The 19,795-nt window shown below is 39.3% G+C and overlaps 1 protein-coding gene across 6 annotated transcripts in view; it reads left to right on the top strand.

The window, feature by feature from the left end:
- RCC1 (regulator of chromosome condensation 1) overlaps nt 1–19,433 on the top strand; it is a 35,279-nt gene extending 15,846 nt beyond the window's left edge. For all 6 annotated transcript variants that reach the window (XM_085847002.1, XM_085847003.1, XM_085847000.1 and 3 more), the window contains 5 exons: nt 4,642–4,764; nt 7,044–7,184; nt 11,516–11,635; nt 11,882–12,034; nt 18,388–19,433. In XM_085847002.1, coding sequence (XP_085703128.1) covers nt 4,642–4,764; nt 7,044–7,184; nt 11,516–11,635; nt 11,882–12,034; nt 18,388–18,557 — 707 coding nt within the window. In that variant the 3' untranslated portion in view covers nt 18,558–19,433. The remainder of the gene's footprint in view (nt 1–4,641; nt 4,765–7,043; nt 7,185–11,515; nt 11,636–11,881; nt 12,035–18,387) is intronic.
- Nucleotides 19,434–19,795: the final 362 nt, after the last annotated feature.

Genomic DNA, 19,795 nt, shown 5'->3' on the forward strand with positions numbered 1-19,795 from the left:
GTCTCTTATCCACCGATATTTCTCGTGTTTCCTATATTCTCGTGAGTCTGATTTGCATCCAGGAACAACAATTAATTATTGTTAACCATCTTGAAATTGCCACTCTTTGGTTTAAATGCTGAAAATTATGTTTAAAAGAGTATACATACGAGCCCGTAGGTGACATGGGTGGTCGCTATATAATTTCATACTAGTCATACAGTTTTTGATGGATCGGGCTGAAAATGTTTGACAAAGAGGTTGATTATAGTGCGCATAAAAGGCTGGAAGGCGATTTTTGATTTTCGATTTTTTTTTTTTTTAGGATTTTTCAAAAATTTCAAAGTCCCGTTGCTGGGCAATGGTGGCGTTCATAGCAACGGTGCTCAAAAGCAAACAACTAGATCCTAGTATGAACCTACCAGTCAAGTTTCATCAAAATCGGTTGACTCCTCTGGCCTCCAGAGCTGTCCATGACATACATACATACAGACAGACGGAAAACCTGAGAATAACGGTACTCTAGCGACCACCCAACAGATTACAGATTTTGCATGAGCAACGGCAGGCTGAAAGTCCTGCAGTTAGTTGAAGAAAGTCGCTGAAAACGCATACACAGCGCATGCACGAAAGACCTTGTCGGCATTCGCACATCATTTTGAAAGTTCCATATCGTGTGCCGTTCCACGGATGGACTTATACTGGCGTCCCGTCTGCTGGCATTAGTTGGTGGACATGAAATATCCCATGGTGTCCTTCACGAAGACAAGGCGAGCGATCACCGGCAACATGAACAAATTACAAATCCCTGCCCTAACCTTAGTCGAATGTCAGGCCTGCCTAGCCGGTTCCTGAAAGACTTAGGCCAAGCTTCCCCTGGCCAACCCCACAGGAAAATGGCAATGAACAGAAGAAGAATAGATGGAATGTGCAACAAAAAATGCAGTTTGATGCTAAAACATGCGAAGAAGGATTTCGTTTTTAATGATTTCAAAGGCCAGATGTTTATAAAAGTTGTTGCATCAGAGTAACAATTTTTTTTTTTGTGAATTAGTTGTTAAATTTTTCTTTAGTTGGATCTCGTTCCTGAGGAGGGGGTACTGCATCTCGGAGCATACAGCAAGGGTTTCAGTTTCATCTCTTAATATTAGGAGGTGATTTTTTTAAAAAAGAGGAGGCTACAGATTAACCACTGATGGCTGGGGATCTGGGAGCCTCCTATGCCCTCAGAAGCTGACGTCTTGAAGCTTGGAGAGCAAACACAGCATATAGAAAGCTTTTAGAAAGTCAGGGTTTTCAGTGGTCGAGCCAGCTAATATTTCCTCCTCATGTGATGGAAAGTTATGCCTCTCAGCTAATTCCTGACAATCGTAATTTTTCAAGATGATTGCTTGATCGGAATTACGTAACCTAAACAGCGAATAAATGAAATGCAGAACAATGGTTAAAAGGAACGCGAAACAATGCGTGTTCTGGATATTCTTCAGTGGGCAGTCGCAGGTTGAATACTTCGAACGTTTACATTTGCTTTCCCAATAAGGTGAAAGATGTGCATCAACTCTACACAATCATTCCAAAGAATATTGTGTATTGAATAGCAAAAATTGAATGGTAATGATTTGATCTTGAGAGACCACTCGTATATTCACAATGTGACAGATCTAACTCTGAACTGTCTTTGTGGAAAACAATACACAGTACCACCTTTGTTCATTGTTGTCAGTGTCTGTGACGGTTAGATACATTTAAGGTGAGGCTTCATCCCTACGAGGATTGGCATTGCCAAACATAAAATGTCAAAAATATTTTGGCATACTTCAAGTTCAGTTCAGCTTATTATGTGGGAAAATTAGTTCAACCGCATGACAGTTTGTGGAACTGCAAGTTCGTTAATGGAATTAATTTTTGTTAATTTTAACATCAATGTGGCTTTGTGATAATTAGTAAATTGAACAGCTGTCCATGAAGCAATTTGGATGTAACCCAAGCCACGGTACAAGTAGAGATTTCCGTTCATTGGCCTGTGATTATACACCCAGCCGCTAATTGCCAGTGCAAATTGAAATACTGACGGTAAAATATAATAGTCACGTGAACTATTGTTGGCCATTTTGTACATGTACCATAATGCGTGTTTTGCCCTATTTTTCAAAAATAAAAAGTACTATAAGTTGCAGCGTCCAAGTCCGGAGTGAGAGAACACAGACTGCCCAATGCCGCGGCGTATGTCAGGTTATCCTGGCCATGTGTTTTACACAATAGTTTTTTTTATATACATATATAATGCATAATTTTCCTGACAGTTATAAGTTTGTACCTTTCAATTGTTTTAATGAAAACCAAGTGTCCAGAGTTGAAGTGGAATGTATTTTGGCCAAATTCAATCTCACATGTTATTTCGGGTAACTAAAAATATTTGATATCTTTGAAGGTTTTTTTTGGTTTCCAGTGTCTTTAGCTTGTAGAAGAGCTGCAGACACAAATCAAACATACATATGTAGACAACACCAGACTTAACTTCAGACAAACTGCCACTGAGCTTGGGGGAACTGACGTCACTTCTCAGTCAACTTTGGGTACCATGTATGCCATCTTTTATCATAACACCACTCTCATGGCAACAGCACTTTACTACGACCTTGACCTCGGACGATAAGATGGACCTCTTTCACGACCTGTGCCAGTGAGGCATTGGGAGAATGTATAGAACTTACAAAAGACATTGGTTCCGCCGATAGTTGACATACAGAGCATTGGACAGGAGGAAAAACACAAGTCAGACTCAGTGGCATTATAGTTAGAAAGCTAGCTCCGAGTCTGGGAGGTTGGTGGTTTGAATCATGGCTGAATCGTGCCAAAGATTTCAAAAATGGTGGGTTCTACTTCCTTGCTTGATGCTTAGCATTTAAAAAGGATAGAGCACCAACAAACAACCATAGGTTGGTGACAATAACGCAGGCTTGATGGGCCTCGTGGTCTCCTTCTACATTTAAGGTCCTTGTAAGGGAACTCATAAGTCAGTTTTAACAACAAACCAACACCACATTTCGTACATTCTTTTTGTTCAGAGTAGGTGGTGGTAAGAGTCGAAGACACCAAAAATTGCCGTCTGCCCTTTTCCAATGAAACCAAAGATAAAGTCGTTGTTCAGGGGAATGCTTTCTCACCTCTTTTATGCTTATTGCAATAAATATGTCATGGTACCGTTGGAACAAGACAAAAGTATATTTTTTATAAAGATAAATGGTTTTGGAGCTTGAAACGTATCCTAAAGTTTGGTTATTTTCTTCTTGTACACATGCATTGTTGCTTCCTTGTTATTTTCAGACACTGAGATTAATATATAAAATATGCCCTTTGAAGAGGTGAGATCAATATTATCACGATGAAAACAAAATAATGAGGATTAACAATTCATTACGATAGTAGGGGGGAGAACAGAGTTGGTGAGTTAAAAACAATATTCCATTAACATCGCCTATGTAATATGAGCAGGGGCTACCCGGCATTGCCCAGCTGGGTGAGCTTTTCCTGATGGTGGTTTTGGGATGTGCTGGACATTGATTGAAAAGCTATGGAGTTGTTGGCCTCATGGTGGTTACCTTTTGCCTGCAGCCGCTCTGCCTGACCCCACATCCCAATATACACTTTATAGCGGCCTTTGGTGGCCTCAAAGCAGACGTCAAGGCCAATGTGTGGTAGATGCTGAACCTTCCCTTAAAACCTTCCCAGATGCTGAACTGCCAACACCAAAAATTTGGGGCCTCTTGGTACTACGGTTCAGGTGTGAAAGACCAACCGTGCAAACACACAACCAAACAAACACTTGAAAATATTTATATAGATGTTGTCAATTATTGCATCTGTAATTTTCCTGAAAAAAACACAATTTGTATTTGTGTGTTTGTGTAGTCGGCTGTCCCCCTTCATTAGGTCGATATAAGTAGGGTTTTAGAGGCCAATCTTTTAGCACGACTGTGAGTTCACGACGGTCTATTTTTCGTCAGTGAAATTATGTCTCTTCTATTGGAAATGTAGACAGTGACTTGCAACTGCGCATCAACGGTGGTGTACAGAAACTTAAAAAAAAACAATAAATACAAGGGGCAGGAAGGTGAAATTTGCTGCGCACATGATGTACAATGCGTATAGAGTAAAATGAGTGTTCATTTACATATGTTGGATGTCTAATTAATATAGGAGATGAAAGCACACTTGACACTAGGCCGGGGCTTCAGACCTTGCCACACTCACGAGGCTGTACCATCAAAATGAAATGTCCCAGAAGATAAAGAAAATATGGTCACGTTTGTACATGTCGTGTTTTAAAATAATGCTTCTTGCTTCGAAACATCATATCTTCCATTCTCTGAATATTTCAAATAATATTATTCCAACCCTCCATTTTTGATGGGCTTTCATACTTGTTCTGTAGATAACAGTTGTTTTTTTAATATGTTTATGTATGTCGTTCATTGAATAGTTGTATGTAGTGCTTGGACACACCTTCATTTTTTTAATACGAAAATTGCTTGGCCAAAAGTTGCTCAGGAAACCTTTTATCATGTCATTGCTTTTGCGTAGGTTTTATTGTGCTGTCATATTTTGATGACTGTTCCTAAAAGTAAAGCATTTCTGGTTCCGCATGTTGTCTCTGCGCAGGAAATAACCACCTGTGCTTGTTATCCGTGGATGGAGACCTCTTCACGTTGGGCTGTGGGGAACAGGGCCAGCTCGGCCGGGTGCCTTCTTGCTTTACAACGCGTGGTGGTCGCAGAGGCCTCGGTGAGTTATTTTCTTTCACTCTCCCCTTTTCCTTACTTGCGCCTCGAGGCTGCCGGAGTGAACTGTTTAAGTGTCTCAGCACAGGAAGTAGATAATATCAGGTCATTTACTTCCTCAATTTCGCAAGACACATCGGTATGGGAAGTGGACTGGTTTTATAGTATCGTAAAAACCCTGACATCCGCGCATTCGCAATTTGTGTAGCCCAGCTACTCTTGCGGGGGTTTTTTATGTGTACTGTCCCTACTTATGCGGCTCTCGTGCTCCATCTACTTGTGGATTTTGCGGGTATAAACCATCGCGACCCACCCAATGACCCCCGACAATAGCCAGTTCTTCCTGTTAGTGTTGGGCCGATATCGGTATCGGTAATCAGCACAGACCGATAGCGACAATTTTTCAGTAACCGGCATCGGCAAGTTGGAGTCGGTGTGAGCGCCAATTACTGATGAGAATGCTGTATGCAATCCAGAAACCTTGAAAGAAAAAGAAAAACCTTGAGTAGCTTTCACCCTTGCTTAGGGTGAGTTTCAATAAACAAATTAAATAACAACGTTGCATTATTGATGTTTAAAGCAGGTGTGCTTAAACATTATTATTTATAAACAGCTGGCAATCGTCGTGTGACGGGTACAAAAAATTTGGCTCGGTAATTTGGTGAACATGTTGATATGGCTCGGAAATCGGGTGTTATCCAATTTATTTTGCTTTGAAACTCACAAAGAGAAACCAACATAACCCTCCTAAAGCATACCTGAGTCGTATAAAATAAACAATTGCTTTTGAAACAGCCACGAGGACAAAAGAGAGCGCGATCGCTCGTACACTGCTGAGGTTAAAAGTTAAAACCTGCTGTACCTCCTTCCTGGCCGTAACAAGGTAATGTGTTACCCGAACATGGGTAACAATTGGTAATGGTTGGCCTCCCGCTGAGCTTGTTACATCACCAGGTGAGTCGTCCCCAGTCGTGTGCTGATACCACCATTTATAACACTGAGTCAACAGACGATCCATTTACTTACTGTATTGCTCCGATCTTTACTTACTTATTGCTAAACTATTGCTCCGATCCCTTTGTAACCTGGAGACTCCCTGTCCTGTATTTTGTATAAAACTTGCTTTTCACATGACCAGACAACTATGAAACACTTCATTTTATATGTTTATGTTTCATTTTATGAAACACTGTCAATAGCTTATCTTCAATATAGCTCATGGTGAGAGAGTTTGAAGGACTTCAAATATTGCTCACTGCAGCCCCCTCATGACCTAACCCCCTTTTTCCCATTGAAACAATGTCCCAGCATTCGCGGATGTTTTCGGAACATATCCCCTGCGAATGTCGGGATTTTACTGCAAGTGAAATGTCAATGTATTGGCTTATTACAATATCATTCACACATTTTGATACCTGTAAATAAGTGTAACACCATCAGCGGATACCACAACTGGTTTATGCTAGCATTTTTGCTTTTTATTGTCTTCACATTATTGTGAATATTGTTTTCCTTGTTATCTGCATGGACGGTTGTAATAGCTGATTAAACCCCCCTGTTTCCTCCATTGTGATGTAATAATAGCTGGTTGAACCTACCCGTTTCTTCCAAAATTTGAACCTCACCGTTTCCGCCATTGTGATGGATGGTTGTGCTCCCCTACTCCTACCAGGTGCCGTTCTCGTTTTTCATGAAATCCTTGGAGGGGGATGGGAAGGGGTGGAAGGTTCAAATTTTTGGGACATTTTAACAATTATTTCTGTTGTTTTCTCTGATGAGCAAGGATTACCACTGTTTATTCCGTTGAAGGAATAACTCAGTCGAGCCATACACACAAGCCCTATTGCAATCAGTTCTCCCACCATGAACCTCTAGAGCGATTTATATATTTATATTTTTTTACTTGTACCGCCCGAGTTAATATTAATATTTCTTAATAATTATTATTACTCGTACCGCCCGAGTACGACAACCAGTTTTCAACTCACTTTTTAAAACTCATCTTTTGTTTTTCCAGTGGTTCAGGAATGCATCAAAGTCAAACAAACTCACCAACAACCTCACAAACAAACAGACAAGACACTTCTTGAATTACATATATACAGTCGTATGATAAAGTCAACACTTTAAAGGTTGAATATAGAAATGAGGCACTGACATATGACCTTAAAAAAAAAACATTTTTCATGAGTGCTTGCAGAAATTGACTTGCATTTGTTTGTTGTGATCTTGATTGATATGTGTGACCTTCAATGAACGTTTTTGCCACCTTTTTAACCCCAGAATTTTTTCTGCAACCTCTACCTGTTCGGCTTCATTGTACCACATTCCTGAAGGATGTGTTTTGCGCAGCGTACGGAACCTTCATCATCACCCGCTCCAATGATGTGTTCGGATTTGGATTGTCTAACTTCTATCAACTGGGTGGGTTGATCATCTTGAGGTTTCTGAAATCTGAGTTGTTCATTTCCCCCTTACCAATCTTTGATGTGGTGCTGTAACCCAGGCCGAGTTCCTGAACTCGAACTCTGCGAGTTGCGCTTCCGACCCGGGTCCGAGTAAAGCCGGGTTTGGCTGTCAGTTTGGAAAATAACTCGGATATTTTCCTGTCACATAAAATGAAGTAATTGCAGTATTTTTCAAGTGTATGCTGTATAAATGTGTGTTGGCATATGAGTCAGATATGTGAGTCATTTATCTTTGTGAGTTTCAAAAGCAAAATGTTACTGCAACCAGGCACGATAAATGTTTCCTGTCTAGCCTTGACACGCACAAGCTAGAATGTGAGTTCATGTATAAAGTATGTACAATTAGAATGCGATTTTCTTTTTTTTTTTTTTTTTTTTTTTTTTTTTTTTTTTTTTTTTGTATACCTTGGTCGAGGCTCGTATGAGAGCTAACACACAACTCACAGCAAGGAGGCATGAGACAAGAGGGGTGGGAGTGGAAGGGACAAAACATTGGGGAACAGACACAGGTGAACTGTGGAAGGGAGAGGGATGGGGATGGGACGGGGAACATGGCGAGGAGAAGATGGACATTACAGGGACTTTCAGGAAGGAAAGCAGGAGAATTGAAGGAAGTGGGCTTGGGTGGATTATCGGGGGTAGAAAAGATCGAGGATTTGGATGGGGGAAGATAAGAGGTGGTGGTGAACAGCTGTTTTGAAAGCCTGGAGGGAAGAATGGGAAAGAATAGAGTGAGGAAGTTTATTCCAAAGGCGGGAAAAAAGAGGAATGAAAGAGTGAAGATGAGCAGTGATTCGTGATTTTGGTAGTTTTACCAGAAGGGGGTTGTTGGCGGACCTTGAGCGCCCTGTGGAAATGTGGTTGGGACAAATCGCAGAGAGAGCAGGCAGGGCAAGGCTGGAGAGGAGTCGGTAGAAGACAGAAAGACCACCGACCAACCTGCGGTGATTGAGTGAGAGGCCCAAAGACTCAGCTTCATTGCGGGAGATGCCAATGATCTTAAAAGCCCTGGTTTCGACAGCGTGAAGTCGAGAAAGGTGGGAGGCAGGAGCACCAGCCCAGAGGGGAGAGCAGTACTCCATCAGGCTACGGACAAAAGCTTTGTAAGTGGTCAGGAGCTCAAGAGGGCCGAGGAAGGACTTTGCACGACGGAGGATTCCCAGTCGGCGACTGGCTTTTGAGGCGAGGTTGGAAATGTGACTTTCCCAGGAAAGGTCATGGCAGATAGTGAGACCCAGAAGCTTGAAAGAAAAGACTTCTTCCAGAGGATTGTTGAGAAAGTGGATGGGGGGTTTTGTAAACGGTCCTTTCGAAGAGACATAGTGAGAGTGTGAGATTTGTGTGGATTGAAAGACATGTTCCACGTGTTGGACCAGTTTGTGATTTTATCCAGATCTGCAGTGAGCGAAGAAGCTGCTGCTTGCCGGTCTGAGGGATGACAGATGGTACGGCAGAGGGTGGAGTCATCGGCAAAGAGAAATAGAGGATTTTCCAGAGAGTCCGAGAGATCATTGATGAAAACCAGAAAAAGAACAGGGCCCAGAACGCTACCTTGAGGAACTCCAGCCTGCACAGGAAGAGGGGATGAAAGAACTCCATTTAGGGCCACACGTTGACTGTGACAGGAGAGGAAGTCTGCGAGCCATGAGTGGAGATGGCCTTGAATACCATGGGAAGAGAGTTTGGTGAGTAGGGCAGGGTGCCAGACTGTGTCAAAAGCACGTGATATGTCCAGGGATACGGCTCGGATTTCCTGTCTGGCATTGAGGACCTCCATCCATTGATGGGAGAGCAGTAGCAGCATATCCAGGGTAGAGTGACCTGGTCTGAAACCAAATTGATGATTGGAAATCAAGCCATTGGAGAAGAGGAAGGATTTCATGTCTGAAGCAATGATGGATTCCATAACCTTGCTGATGATTGGGAGAAGGCTGATTGGTCTGTAGTTACAGGGATCTGTTTTTGCACCTTTTTTATGCAGGGCAGTGATGTTAGCAGAGTTCATGTATAAAGTATGTACAATTAGAATGTGAGTACATGTATAAAGTATGTACAATTGTAATGTGAGTACATCTATAAAGTACGTACAATTAGTATGTGAGTGCGTCTATAAAGTATGTGCAATTAGTATGTGAGTACATCTATAAAGTATGTACAATTAGAATGTGAGTACATGTATAAAGTATGTACAATTAGTATGTGAGTACATCTATAAAGTATGTACAATTAGAATGTGAGTACATCTATAAAGTATGTACAATTAGAATGTGAGTACATCTATAAAGTATGTACAGTTGTAATGTGAGTACATCTATAAAGTACGTACAATTAGTATGTGAGTACGTCTATAAAGTATGTACAATTAGAATGTGAGTATGTCTATAAAGTATGTACAATTAGTATGTGAGTATGTCTCTAAAGTATGTACAATTGTAATGTGAGTACGTCCATAAAGTATGTACAATTAGCATGTGAGTACATCTATAAAGTATCGACAATTAGAATGTGAGTACATGTATAAAGTATGTACAATTAGCATGTGAATACATGTATAAAGTATGTACAATTAGAATGTGAGTACATGTATAAAGTATGTACAATTAGAATATGAGTACATCTATAAAGTATCGACAATTAGAATGTGAGTACATGTATAAAGTATGTACAATTAGCATGTGAATACATGTATAAAGTATGTACAATTAGAATGTGAGTACATGTATAAAGTATCTCCAATTAGAATGTGAGTACATGTATAAAGTATGTACAATTAGCATGTGAGTACATGTATAAAGTATGTACAATTAGAATGTGAGTACGTCTATAAAGTATCTACAATTAGAATGTGAGTACATGTATAAAGTATGTACAATTAGAATGTGAGTACATGTATAAAGTATGTACAATTAGCATGTGAGTACATGTATAAAGTATGTACAATTAGAATGTGAGTACGTCTATAAAGTATCTACAATTAGAATGTGAGTACATGTATAAAGTATGTACAATTAGAATGTGAGTACATCTATAAAGTATATACAATTAGCATGTGAGTACATGTATAAAGTATCTCCAATTAGAATGTGAGTACATGTATAAAGTATGTACAATTAGAATGTGAGTCCATGTATAAAGTATGTACAATTAGAATGTGAGTATATGGAAAAAGTATGTACAATTAGAATGTGAGTCCATGTATAAAGTATGTACAATTAGAATGTGAGTATATGGAAAAAGTATGTACAATTAGAATGTGAGTATATGTATAAAGTATGTACAATTAGAATGTGAGTATATGTATAAAGTATGTACAATTAGAATGTGAGTATATGTATAAAGTATGTACAATTAGAATGTGAGTATATGTATAAAGTATGTACAATTAGAATGGGAGTACATGTATAAAGTATGTACAATTAGAATGGGAGTATATGTATAAAGTATGTACAATTAGAATGTGAGTATATGTATAAAGTATGTACAATTAGAATGTGAGTATATGTATAAAGTATGTACAATTAGAATGGGAGTACATGTATAAAGTATGTACAATTAGAATATGAGTACATGTATGAAGTATGTACAATTAGAATGTGAGTACGTCTATAAAGTATCTACAATTAGAATGTGAGTACATGTATAAAGTATGTACAATTGTAATGTAAGTACATCTATAAAGTACGTACAATTAGTATGTGTGTACGTCTATAAAGTATGTACAATTAGAATGTGAGTACATCTATAAAGTATGTACAATTAGAATGTGAGTACATGTATAAAGTATGTATAATTAGAATGTGAGTTCATCTATACAGTATGTACGTCTATAAAGTATGTACAATTAGAATGCGAGTACATGTATAAAGTATGTACAATTAGAATGTGAGTACATCTATACAGTATGTACGTCTATAAAGTATGTACCATAAAACCACGTGAAACAAGTCTGGGTGAGGGTGTGCAGTCTTTGATTGCTCATTCTAGTTTTCTATTCTTTGAGAAGTATTACTATGTATATTTTTGTGTGCTCCTTCTGTGTCCTTTTAAAAGGTTTCTGCTTTGGTAGAGTAATAAAAGGTTCCATTTGAATTGCTGCATGAAGAAACCATTTGCAGTTCTTCTTCAAATTCAGAAAGACTTTTAAGACCAGGATGTTGGATGTCATGTGATGCAATTGTGGTCTACTTTTTGGGAAGGGTTAAGATCAGTTTTACAAGCTTGTGCAAAATGCTCTTTCATACGCATAAGGTGTCAGTGAAATGTATTCACAACAGCCATTTCCTGCAGGTGAGATGGATTCGACCATGTACTTTATGCCCCAACTGCTGTCAGCCTTCCAGAATTCTGGCAAGGTCTATGTGTCTTTTTCTGGCGGTCAGCACCACACGCTCTGCATGGACTCTGAAGGTAACAGTCTTTCGAACCACCAGTGCCAGTTATTAAGTAGCTCACCGCATGTTCATGAGGAAGTGTGAAAGAAATGCCTTTTGGCAGCTCATCATAATTTGATGTCCCAAATTCTATCTCTTTGGATGTATGGATAACTCACATTTTATCAAGTGCATCAGAACCCCATGAAACAGTGACTGGAATTTTCATCTTTGCACCTTACTCATGATAAACTACTTGTTCCCCATAACGGTGCACATGCAGGCTTTGTGTACAGCCTTGGCAGAGCGCATTACGGTCGCCTTGGGCTTGGGACAGATGCCAAAGACGAGGGGAAGCCTCAACTCGTGCCAGATGTTGGAAAAGCTGTGGCCGTGGCATGTGGATCAAGTGTCAGCTATGCCATCACACAGGAAGGTAAGTGTGGATCATGCAGGATTTGTGCTGCACCTTGTGCTTAAGAGTTGAAATAATTTGGAACCAAACAAACTTTTCCTGGGAAGGAAGTCTTCCACTTGTACAGATAATTTGTGTACGTGTGCTCTAGTTTTAGCAATTTCAAGTGTTTCTAACCATAAAGTTGCGAGCTAATGGAAGAATAGAAAGTGAGCTCTCTCGACACATGGCATCACTGTGGTTCACTTTGCAGAACAGTCAGCTTGCATTGTTAGTTACATAGATTTATACAATTTTACTTTGATGGAAGTATTGGGCAACACTTTTTCAGCTTTAAGGATTCATTAGTCGGCCAGAAAATAGTTAATATAAATCTTGTGTAAAAAAAAAGAGAAAGAAAAGCTCTTATGGCTGAAGGACACCCAGAATGAAACGGTGCCAAAATTGGTAAAAAATAAAGCAAATAAATATAAACTTCGACTGGCAAGGATAGAAAGAAGAAAAGGTTGGAAACCGCTCATTGTGAAACTTGAAAATCAATGCTTATTGTCAATCTCGACTCATTTGTTTCTCTTCTCCCACTGAGGAAACCTCTTTGTTCAGTCTGTTCAATCCCACCCTTTCCTCCGTGACTTCAAATTGGCAGTGCACCAACCATCTTGGGTTATTCTCCATCCTTACCCATGATATTTTCTTGTTTAGAAAGCATCTGTCATATGCTGCGTTGTATTTTGATTTAAAAAAATACTGTCTAAATAAGAATCGATGACAAAAAAATTAAAGCGGCACTCAGCAGAGCACATACCTCCAGGCCAGGCTAAACCGTTTACATTTTGTATCCCACTGATAGGCCGGATCTGCATCCTGACCTGAACCAAAATCTATTCGCTTGTTCTTGTCACCGACCAAACTCATCCAACAAGTTTTGTCATAATCCGTCCACGTTTTGAAATATTGCGCTCTATATCGTTTTTGGCCCCGTCTCTCATTGGTGAAGAATCATTTGAAAAATAGAAATTAAAAAATTATTGTGTCTGGTTCTTCACTAAAATCAAATACATTTGTCCTTGGCAAACACCCAACCTGCCCACTAAGTTTCGTCCAATCCGTCCATCGCGTTTTTAGATATCGTGCTATATATTGTTTTTGGCTCGATCACTCAATGGTGAAGAATCACGAAAAATAATATCGGATCCCCGGATCTTCACCAACATTGAATCAATTCGTCGGGATGACCTCCCGAAGCTGGTTGAGAGAATGCCAAGAGTGTGCAAAGCTGTCATCAAGGCAAAGAGTGGCTACTTTGAAGAATCTAAAATATAAAATATATTTTGATTTGTTTAACACCATTTTGGTTACTACATAATTCCATATGTGTTATTTAATAGTTTTGATGTCTTCACTATTATTCTACAATGTAGAAAATAGTAAAAATAAAGAAAAACCCTTGAATGAGTAGGTATGTCCAAAGTTTTGACTGGTACTGTATATACACACACACTCGGGTGGTCCAAAAAAATGAAAGTTCGAATTTCTCGCGGGCATGTTTGCCAAATCGTTCCTGACGTTGTAAAACGCAAAGAAACAAAAAATTAGCAGATTTGGAGGTGGTTTAGGGGTCCATCAAAGTCTCTCAACGGATTCATTATAATGTCACAATACTAATAGGAAAAATGAAAGGAAAGAGCATAAAATGTTCTCAGTGGGCAGTGGGCAACTGGCGGTTGGTGAATTTCTCCAATGGTTGATCCAAGAGGAACAGTTCCGTGCTTTTCCGTGTAGAACACGCCATACTCGCTCACTCTGGGAATCAAAAAGAAGAAGAAAAAAATTAGAGATAAAAAAAGAAAAATAAAAGAGTACTTTTAACACCGACCGACAGCGAACCGAAAGCTCAACTGACGTCTCCCTCTCTCTCCCACTGACGTCTTCTTCTCTCCCACCGGATGTAATAACTTCCTTCCTCTTGATGGACCCCTAAATATTTTTGGAACTGTGGCAAATTTGGCCAGGAGTATTTTCTAGTCAGGTAGAACAAAATAATCAACATGCCCCAAGAATATTCAAATTTTGAATTTTTCCCTTATGATTTTGGACCACCCTAACACACACACACACACACACACACACACACACACACACACACACACACACACACACACACGCTGGTAGGCGGACATGGGTAGTCGGCCGTTGCTAGGCAACGGGGAGGTCCATAGCAACGGTTCTCTCACACATAACTAGGACATACCATGAACCCACCATACCAGTTTCATGTATATCTGACTCATTGTCTCTGAGATATAACGAACTTCGTTTTTTTATTGTTTTCGACCAGGGTTCATTCAAAGTCTATCTTCTCCGACAGTTTTCATAGGATCCAGCTGGAAATTTTTGATAATATGGCTGAATGTACTGCCCACAGTCGCTCGTGGCCCGATTTTTGATTTTCGAAAAAATAATTTTTTTATGATTTTTCAAAAATTTCAAAGTCCCGTTGCTAGGCAATGGTGGTGTCCATAGCAACGGTTCTCATTTGCACACAACTCGGTCATGGTATGAACCTACCAACCAAGTTGCATTGAAATCTCCATTTTAAATACTGATAATAAGGGGAGAACAAATCTCAAAAAAAAAAATTTTTGAAAAATAATTTTTTTTTTTCGACTGGATCCTGTCATCCAATTTTTTTTTTTCGACTATATATATATATATATATATATATATATATATATATATATATATATATATAGCCTGGTTTAGGTGTAGTGGTTCGGGCAGCGGCTTGGGATCCAAAAGGTCCTGAGTTCAAGCCCCGTTGGCCGCTTGAATTAATACACACCAGGAGGTTGACTCAGCCTGTCATCTTCCGAGGTCGGCGAAGTGAGTACCAGTGTACTGGGCCCAGTGTATGCCCCGGTTAGAATAGGTGTACCATATCCCTGTGTCGTAAGAGGTGACCAGGGTTGCGTCAGGAAGGGCATCCGGGGTAAAACTTGTGCCAAATCATTATGCAGATCATAACGGATGGTCCGCTGTGGCGACCCCGAACGGGAGCAGCCGAAAGAAGGATAGATATATATATATATACACACACACACACACACACACACACACACACACACACACACACACACACACACACACACACACACACACACACACACACACACACACACACACACACACACACACACACACACTAGTAAAGGTGCCCGTCTTCGACGGGCGTCACTGGCAACATATGGTAAAAGACAGACAGCATGAACGTATTTTAAACAATATATTATATCAATTTTATCCATTGATTTATGAGGATGTTCAATATCACTGTTGGGATCAAGGCTTGGGCTTGGACTTGGGGGGGGGGGGGGGGGATGCTTGCAACAGAATTTTCATCAGAGGATTGACTTGAGGAGTCTTCATATTCCTTGTTATTATTGGCATCTGCCATCACGATCAAACTCTTACTTGTGAGACGGTTGAAGAAGTACTTTTACGGAGCGGTAGACTCAAGGCTCATTGAAGTACTGAAGGCTCGAAGGCTATTTCTGTCGGTTCAAATTTGAAGTATCAAGCGGCCATTGTTGTTCAATTCAAGTTGGGTTGCCAGATTTTTATGTGCACGTGCTCAATCCCGCACCCACCCGGAAAAGACCCAAGTACACAGTCAGTACTCACCTCCACACTAAAACGATGATCATGATTTTGGGTTTAACCGTAACTGACCGGGCGATAGTTGGTCCGGCTGGGCAGCGGGTATCGGTCGATGAAAATTTCAAAACGGCAACCATGTATAAAAAAAGCAAAGAAATACTTTGTACTTCGTCAGAAAGTCATGGTTTTGTGAAGAAACTACGGCACATGGAAAGTGCAAATTCGTCAGGTATGAACTCAACTGTTCTCTCCCAAAATGGAGCGTGATTCTATGAGCCGAACTCATCTTAGTGGTCCTCTAAAAAATGGGAAGCATTTTTATTTCTTTTTTGTGCAATAATTCCTCCCATTTTGCAAATGGAGTTTTTGAACTGTTTAACTACCATAATCATGAAAACGAATTTTGAGGGGCCTCTTAAGGAAGACAATAATATCATTACTATATATGTCAAAAGCTTGTTTCATTTCATGCAGTAACAAAAATCTGATGGTGGAACAATAAAAGGGGCGTGCTGAAATATATATATACAGTGGGGAGAACAAGTATTTGATACACTGCCGATTTTGCAGGTTTTCCCACTTACAAAGCACGTAGAGGTCTGTAATTTTTATCATAGGTACACTTCAACTGTGAAAGACGGAATCAAAAACAAAAATCCTGAAAATCACATTGTATGATTTTTAAATAATTAATTTGCATTTTATTGCATGAAATAAGTATTTGATACATCACAAAAACAGAACTTAATATTTGGTACAGAGACCTTTGTTTGCAATTACAGAGATCAGACGTTTCCTGTAGTTCTTAACCAGGTTTGCACAGACTGCAGCAGGGATTTTGACCCACTCCTCCATACAGATCTTCTCCAGATCCTTCAGGTTTCGGGGCTGTCGCTGGGCAACACAAACTTTCAGCTCCCTCCAAAGATTTTCTATTGGGTTCAGGTCTGGAGACTGGCTAGGCCACTCCAGGACCTTGAGATGTTTCTTACAGAGCCACTCCTTAGTTGCCCTGGCTGTGTGTTTCGGGTCGTTGTCATGCTGGAAGACCCAGCCACGCCCCATCTTCAATGCTTTTGTTGAGGGAAGGAGGTTGTTGGCCAAGATCTCACGATACATGGCCCCATCCATCCTCCCCTCAATACAGTGCAGTCGTCCGGTCCCCTTTGCAGAAAAGCATCCCCAAAGAATGACGTTTCCACCTCCATGCTTCACGGTTGGGATGGTGTTCTTGGGGTTGTACTCATCCTTCTTCTTCCTCCAAACACGGCGAGTGGAGTTTAAACCAAAAAGCTCTATTTTGGTCTCATCAGACCACATGACCTTCTCCCATTCCTCCTCTGGATCATCCAGATGGTCATTGGCAAACTTCAGATGGGCCTGGACATGCACTGGCTTGAGCAGAGGGACCTTGCGTGCGCTGCAGGATTTTAATCCATGACGGCGTAGTGTGTTACTTCTGGTTTTCTTTGATACTGTGGTCCCAGCTCTCTTCAGGTTATTGACCAGGTCCTGCCGTGTAGTTCTGGGCTGATCCCTCACCTTTCTCATGATCATTGAGGCTCCACGAGGTGAGATCTTGCATGGAGCCCTAGACCGAGGGAGATTGACTATTATCTTGAAGTTCTTCCATTTTCGAATAATTGCGCCAACAGTTGTTGCCTTCTCACCAAGCTGCTTGCCTATTGTCCTGTAGCCCATCCCAGCCTTGTGCAAGTCCACAATTTTGTCCCTGATGTCTTCAGACAGCTCTCTGGTCTTGCCCATTGTGGAGAGGTTGGAGTCTGATTGATTGAGTGTGGACAGCTGTCTTTTATGCAGATGAGTTCAAACAGGTGCAGTTAATACAGGTAATGAGTGGAGAATGGGAGGGCTTCTTAAAGACAAAACTAACAGGTCTGTGAGAGCCGGAATTCTTACTGGTTGGTAGGTGATCAAATACTTATTTCATGCAATAAAATGCAAATTAATTATTTAAAAATCATACAATGTGATTTTCAGGATTTTTGTTTTACATTCTGTCTTTCACACTTGAAGTGTACCTATGATAAAAATTACAGACCTCTACGTGCTTTGTAAGTTGTAAAACCTGCAAAATCGGCAGTGTATCAAATACTTGTTCTCCCCACTGTGTATGTATGTGTATATATATATATATATATATATATATATATATATATATATATATATATATATATATATATATATATATATATATATATATATATATATATATATATATATATATATATATATATGTATATATATATATATATGTATATATATATATATATGTATATATATATATATATATATATATATATATATATATATATATATATATATATATATATATGTATATATATATATATATGTATATATATATGTATATATATATATATATGTATATATATATATATATATATATATATATATATATATATATATATATATATATATATATATATATATATATATATATATATATATATATATATATATATATATATATATATATATATATATATATATATATATATATATATATATATATATATATATATATATATATATATATATATATATATATATATCTGCTGAATTATTGCAAAACTATTTCAAAATTTGTTGTTTTGTATATATTGATATCATTGTTGAGGATAGCATCTGGACTTTTAAGATCCCACTTCCCTTATCATTCCCATCTTCCAATGCAGGCCAGGTGCTCGCATGGGGAATGGGTTCAAACCTGCAGCTGGGCTGCTGTGCAGAAGAGGAAGATGTATTCAGTCCACAGCGTATGGAGGGCAAACAGCTGGAGGGAAAACGCACGATTGCAGTTTCCTCCGGTGGACAGCACACAGCCCTGCTCATCACAGACAGCTAATGGAGGCCACCAGTCTTTCAGTCAACGTACTGCTCCCATTTTTGTTTTTGTTCCCGTTTTCACATCGTCTTTATAAATGGCGTCCATTTGTGGCTTTTCTTGCAGCAAGGTTTGCAGCTTTTTACTTGTAATCCCCCTTGTTGCTCGTTTTAAAACAAGACACTGTATTTTGTCTTCTGGCCTCTCCTGAACCTTAAACATCTGGCATGCTTCACACTCGGCATCAATCTGCCATGAGATCGGCATTACCTTTGAGTCATTTACATCACTGGCTCTTTTGGTAGATTGAGATTTATCCTCCGGTCCTCCATCCAGGGTGACTGTTTTTCCACCTTTCAAAGGAAACAAACAATCGATCCGATGATTGTGGAATGAAAATTTGCTTTGCCAGATCATTCCCTTTGTAGTATTCATTTTGCTCTGGAAAAATAATTCTGTAAACTTGGTTTGTTCTGGAAATGTTGTTTGTAACATAAATTAGTTCTTCGTCTACCGAGCCCAGCTTGTGTCGTTCCTTAAATGACAATTTTGATTTGCCATCACAGGTGATTCAAATATTTCAGGAACGCTTTAGTCACTGTTTCTGCATTTAATGATTATTTCATTCTGGTTTGATCTTTTGTGAATGTTTTTTTTTTTTTGCATGAAATCAGTGTTTTTTTGATTGTGACATCCTGTGGCCTCTTTTCCTCTGACCAATTTGTATATTTACCCCATTAGTGACCAGGAGCCTGTTGTCACAGCCATTGATCCCAAGCCTTGCAAAGCCACGTCGGGTTTTTTTTTTCATTTTATGGAATGTGTTCTGGAATTTGAAAGAAGTTATTTTTAATCATACTGCTTCTAAAAATAAATTAAAATCCTCTATTTTACTCATGACCGCATGTAATCCATTGTCTCGTTATGAATTTGCTTGGAGGTACATGGTATATTCGTGGTTTTGGACTTGATTAGATTACTTCATCGACAAGATCAAACTTGTGGCTGGGAGAAGACTTGCTTACCTTCATTGAAGTATGTGTATAATTTTTTTTTGGTCTTAGAGTTATTTTACAAAAACAAGAACAAAACCTCAGTGGTAAATATGTATCGACTAAAGCCTTCAAAAATGACAAAGACCATGAGTAACGGAACAAAAGCAACCATTCATTTCATGTGCAGCCTGTGGCTGTTGGTTGCATCAACGCTGGCAGCATGACAGTGCTGTTGATGCAGTGCCGCCTGTAGTTTAGAGCAGG

Source organism: Eptatretus burgeri, chromosome 11, assembly GCF_056783735.1.
Source record: "Eptatretus burgeri isolate ZD-2024b chromosome 11, Ebu_testis_v1, whole genome shotgun sequence".
NCBI lineage: Eukaryota > Metazoa > Chordata > Myxini > Myxiniformes > Myxinidae > Eptatretus > Eptatretus burgeri.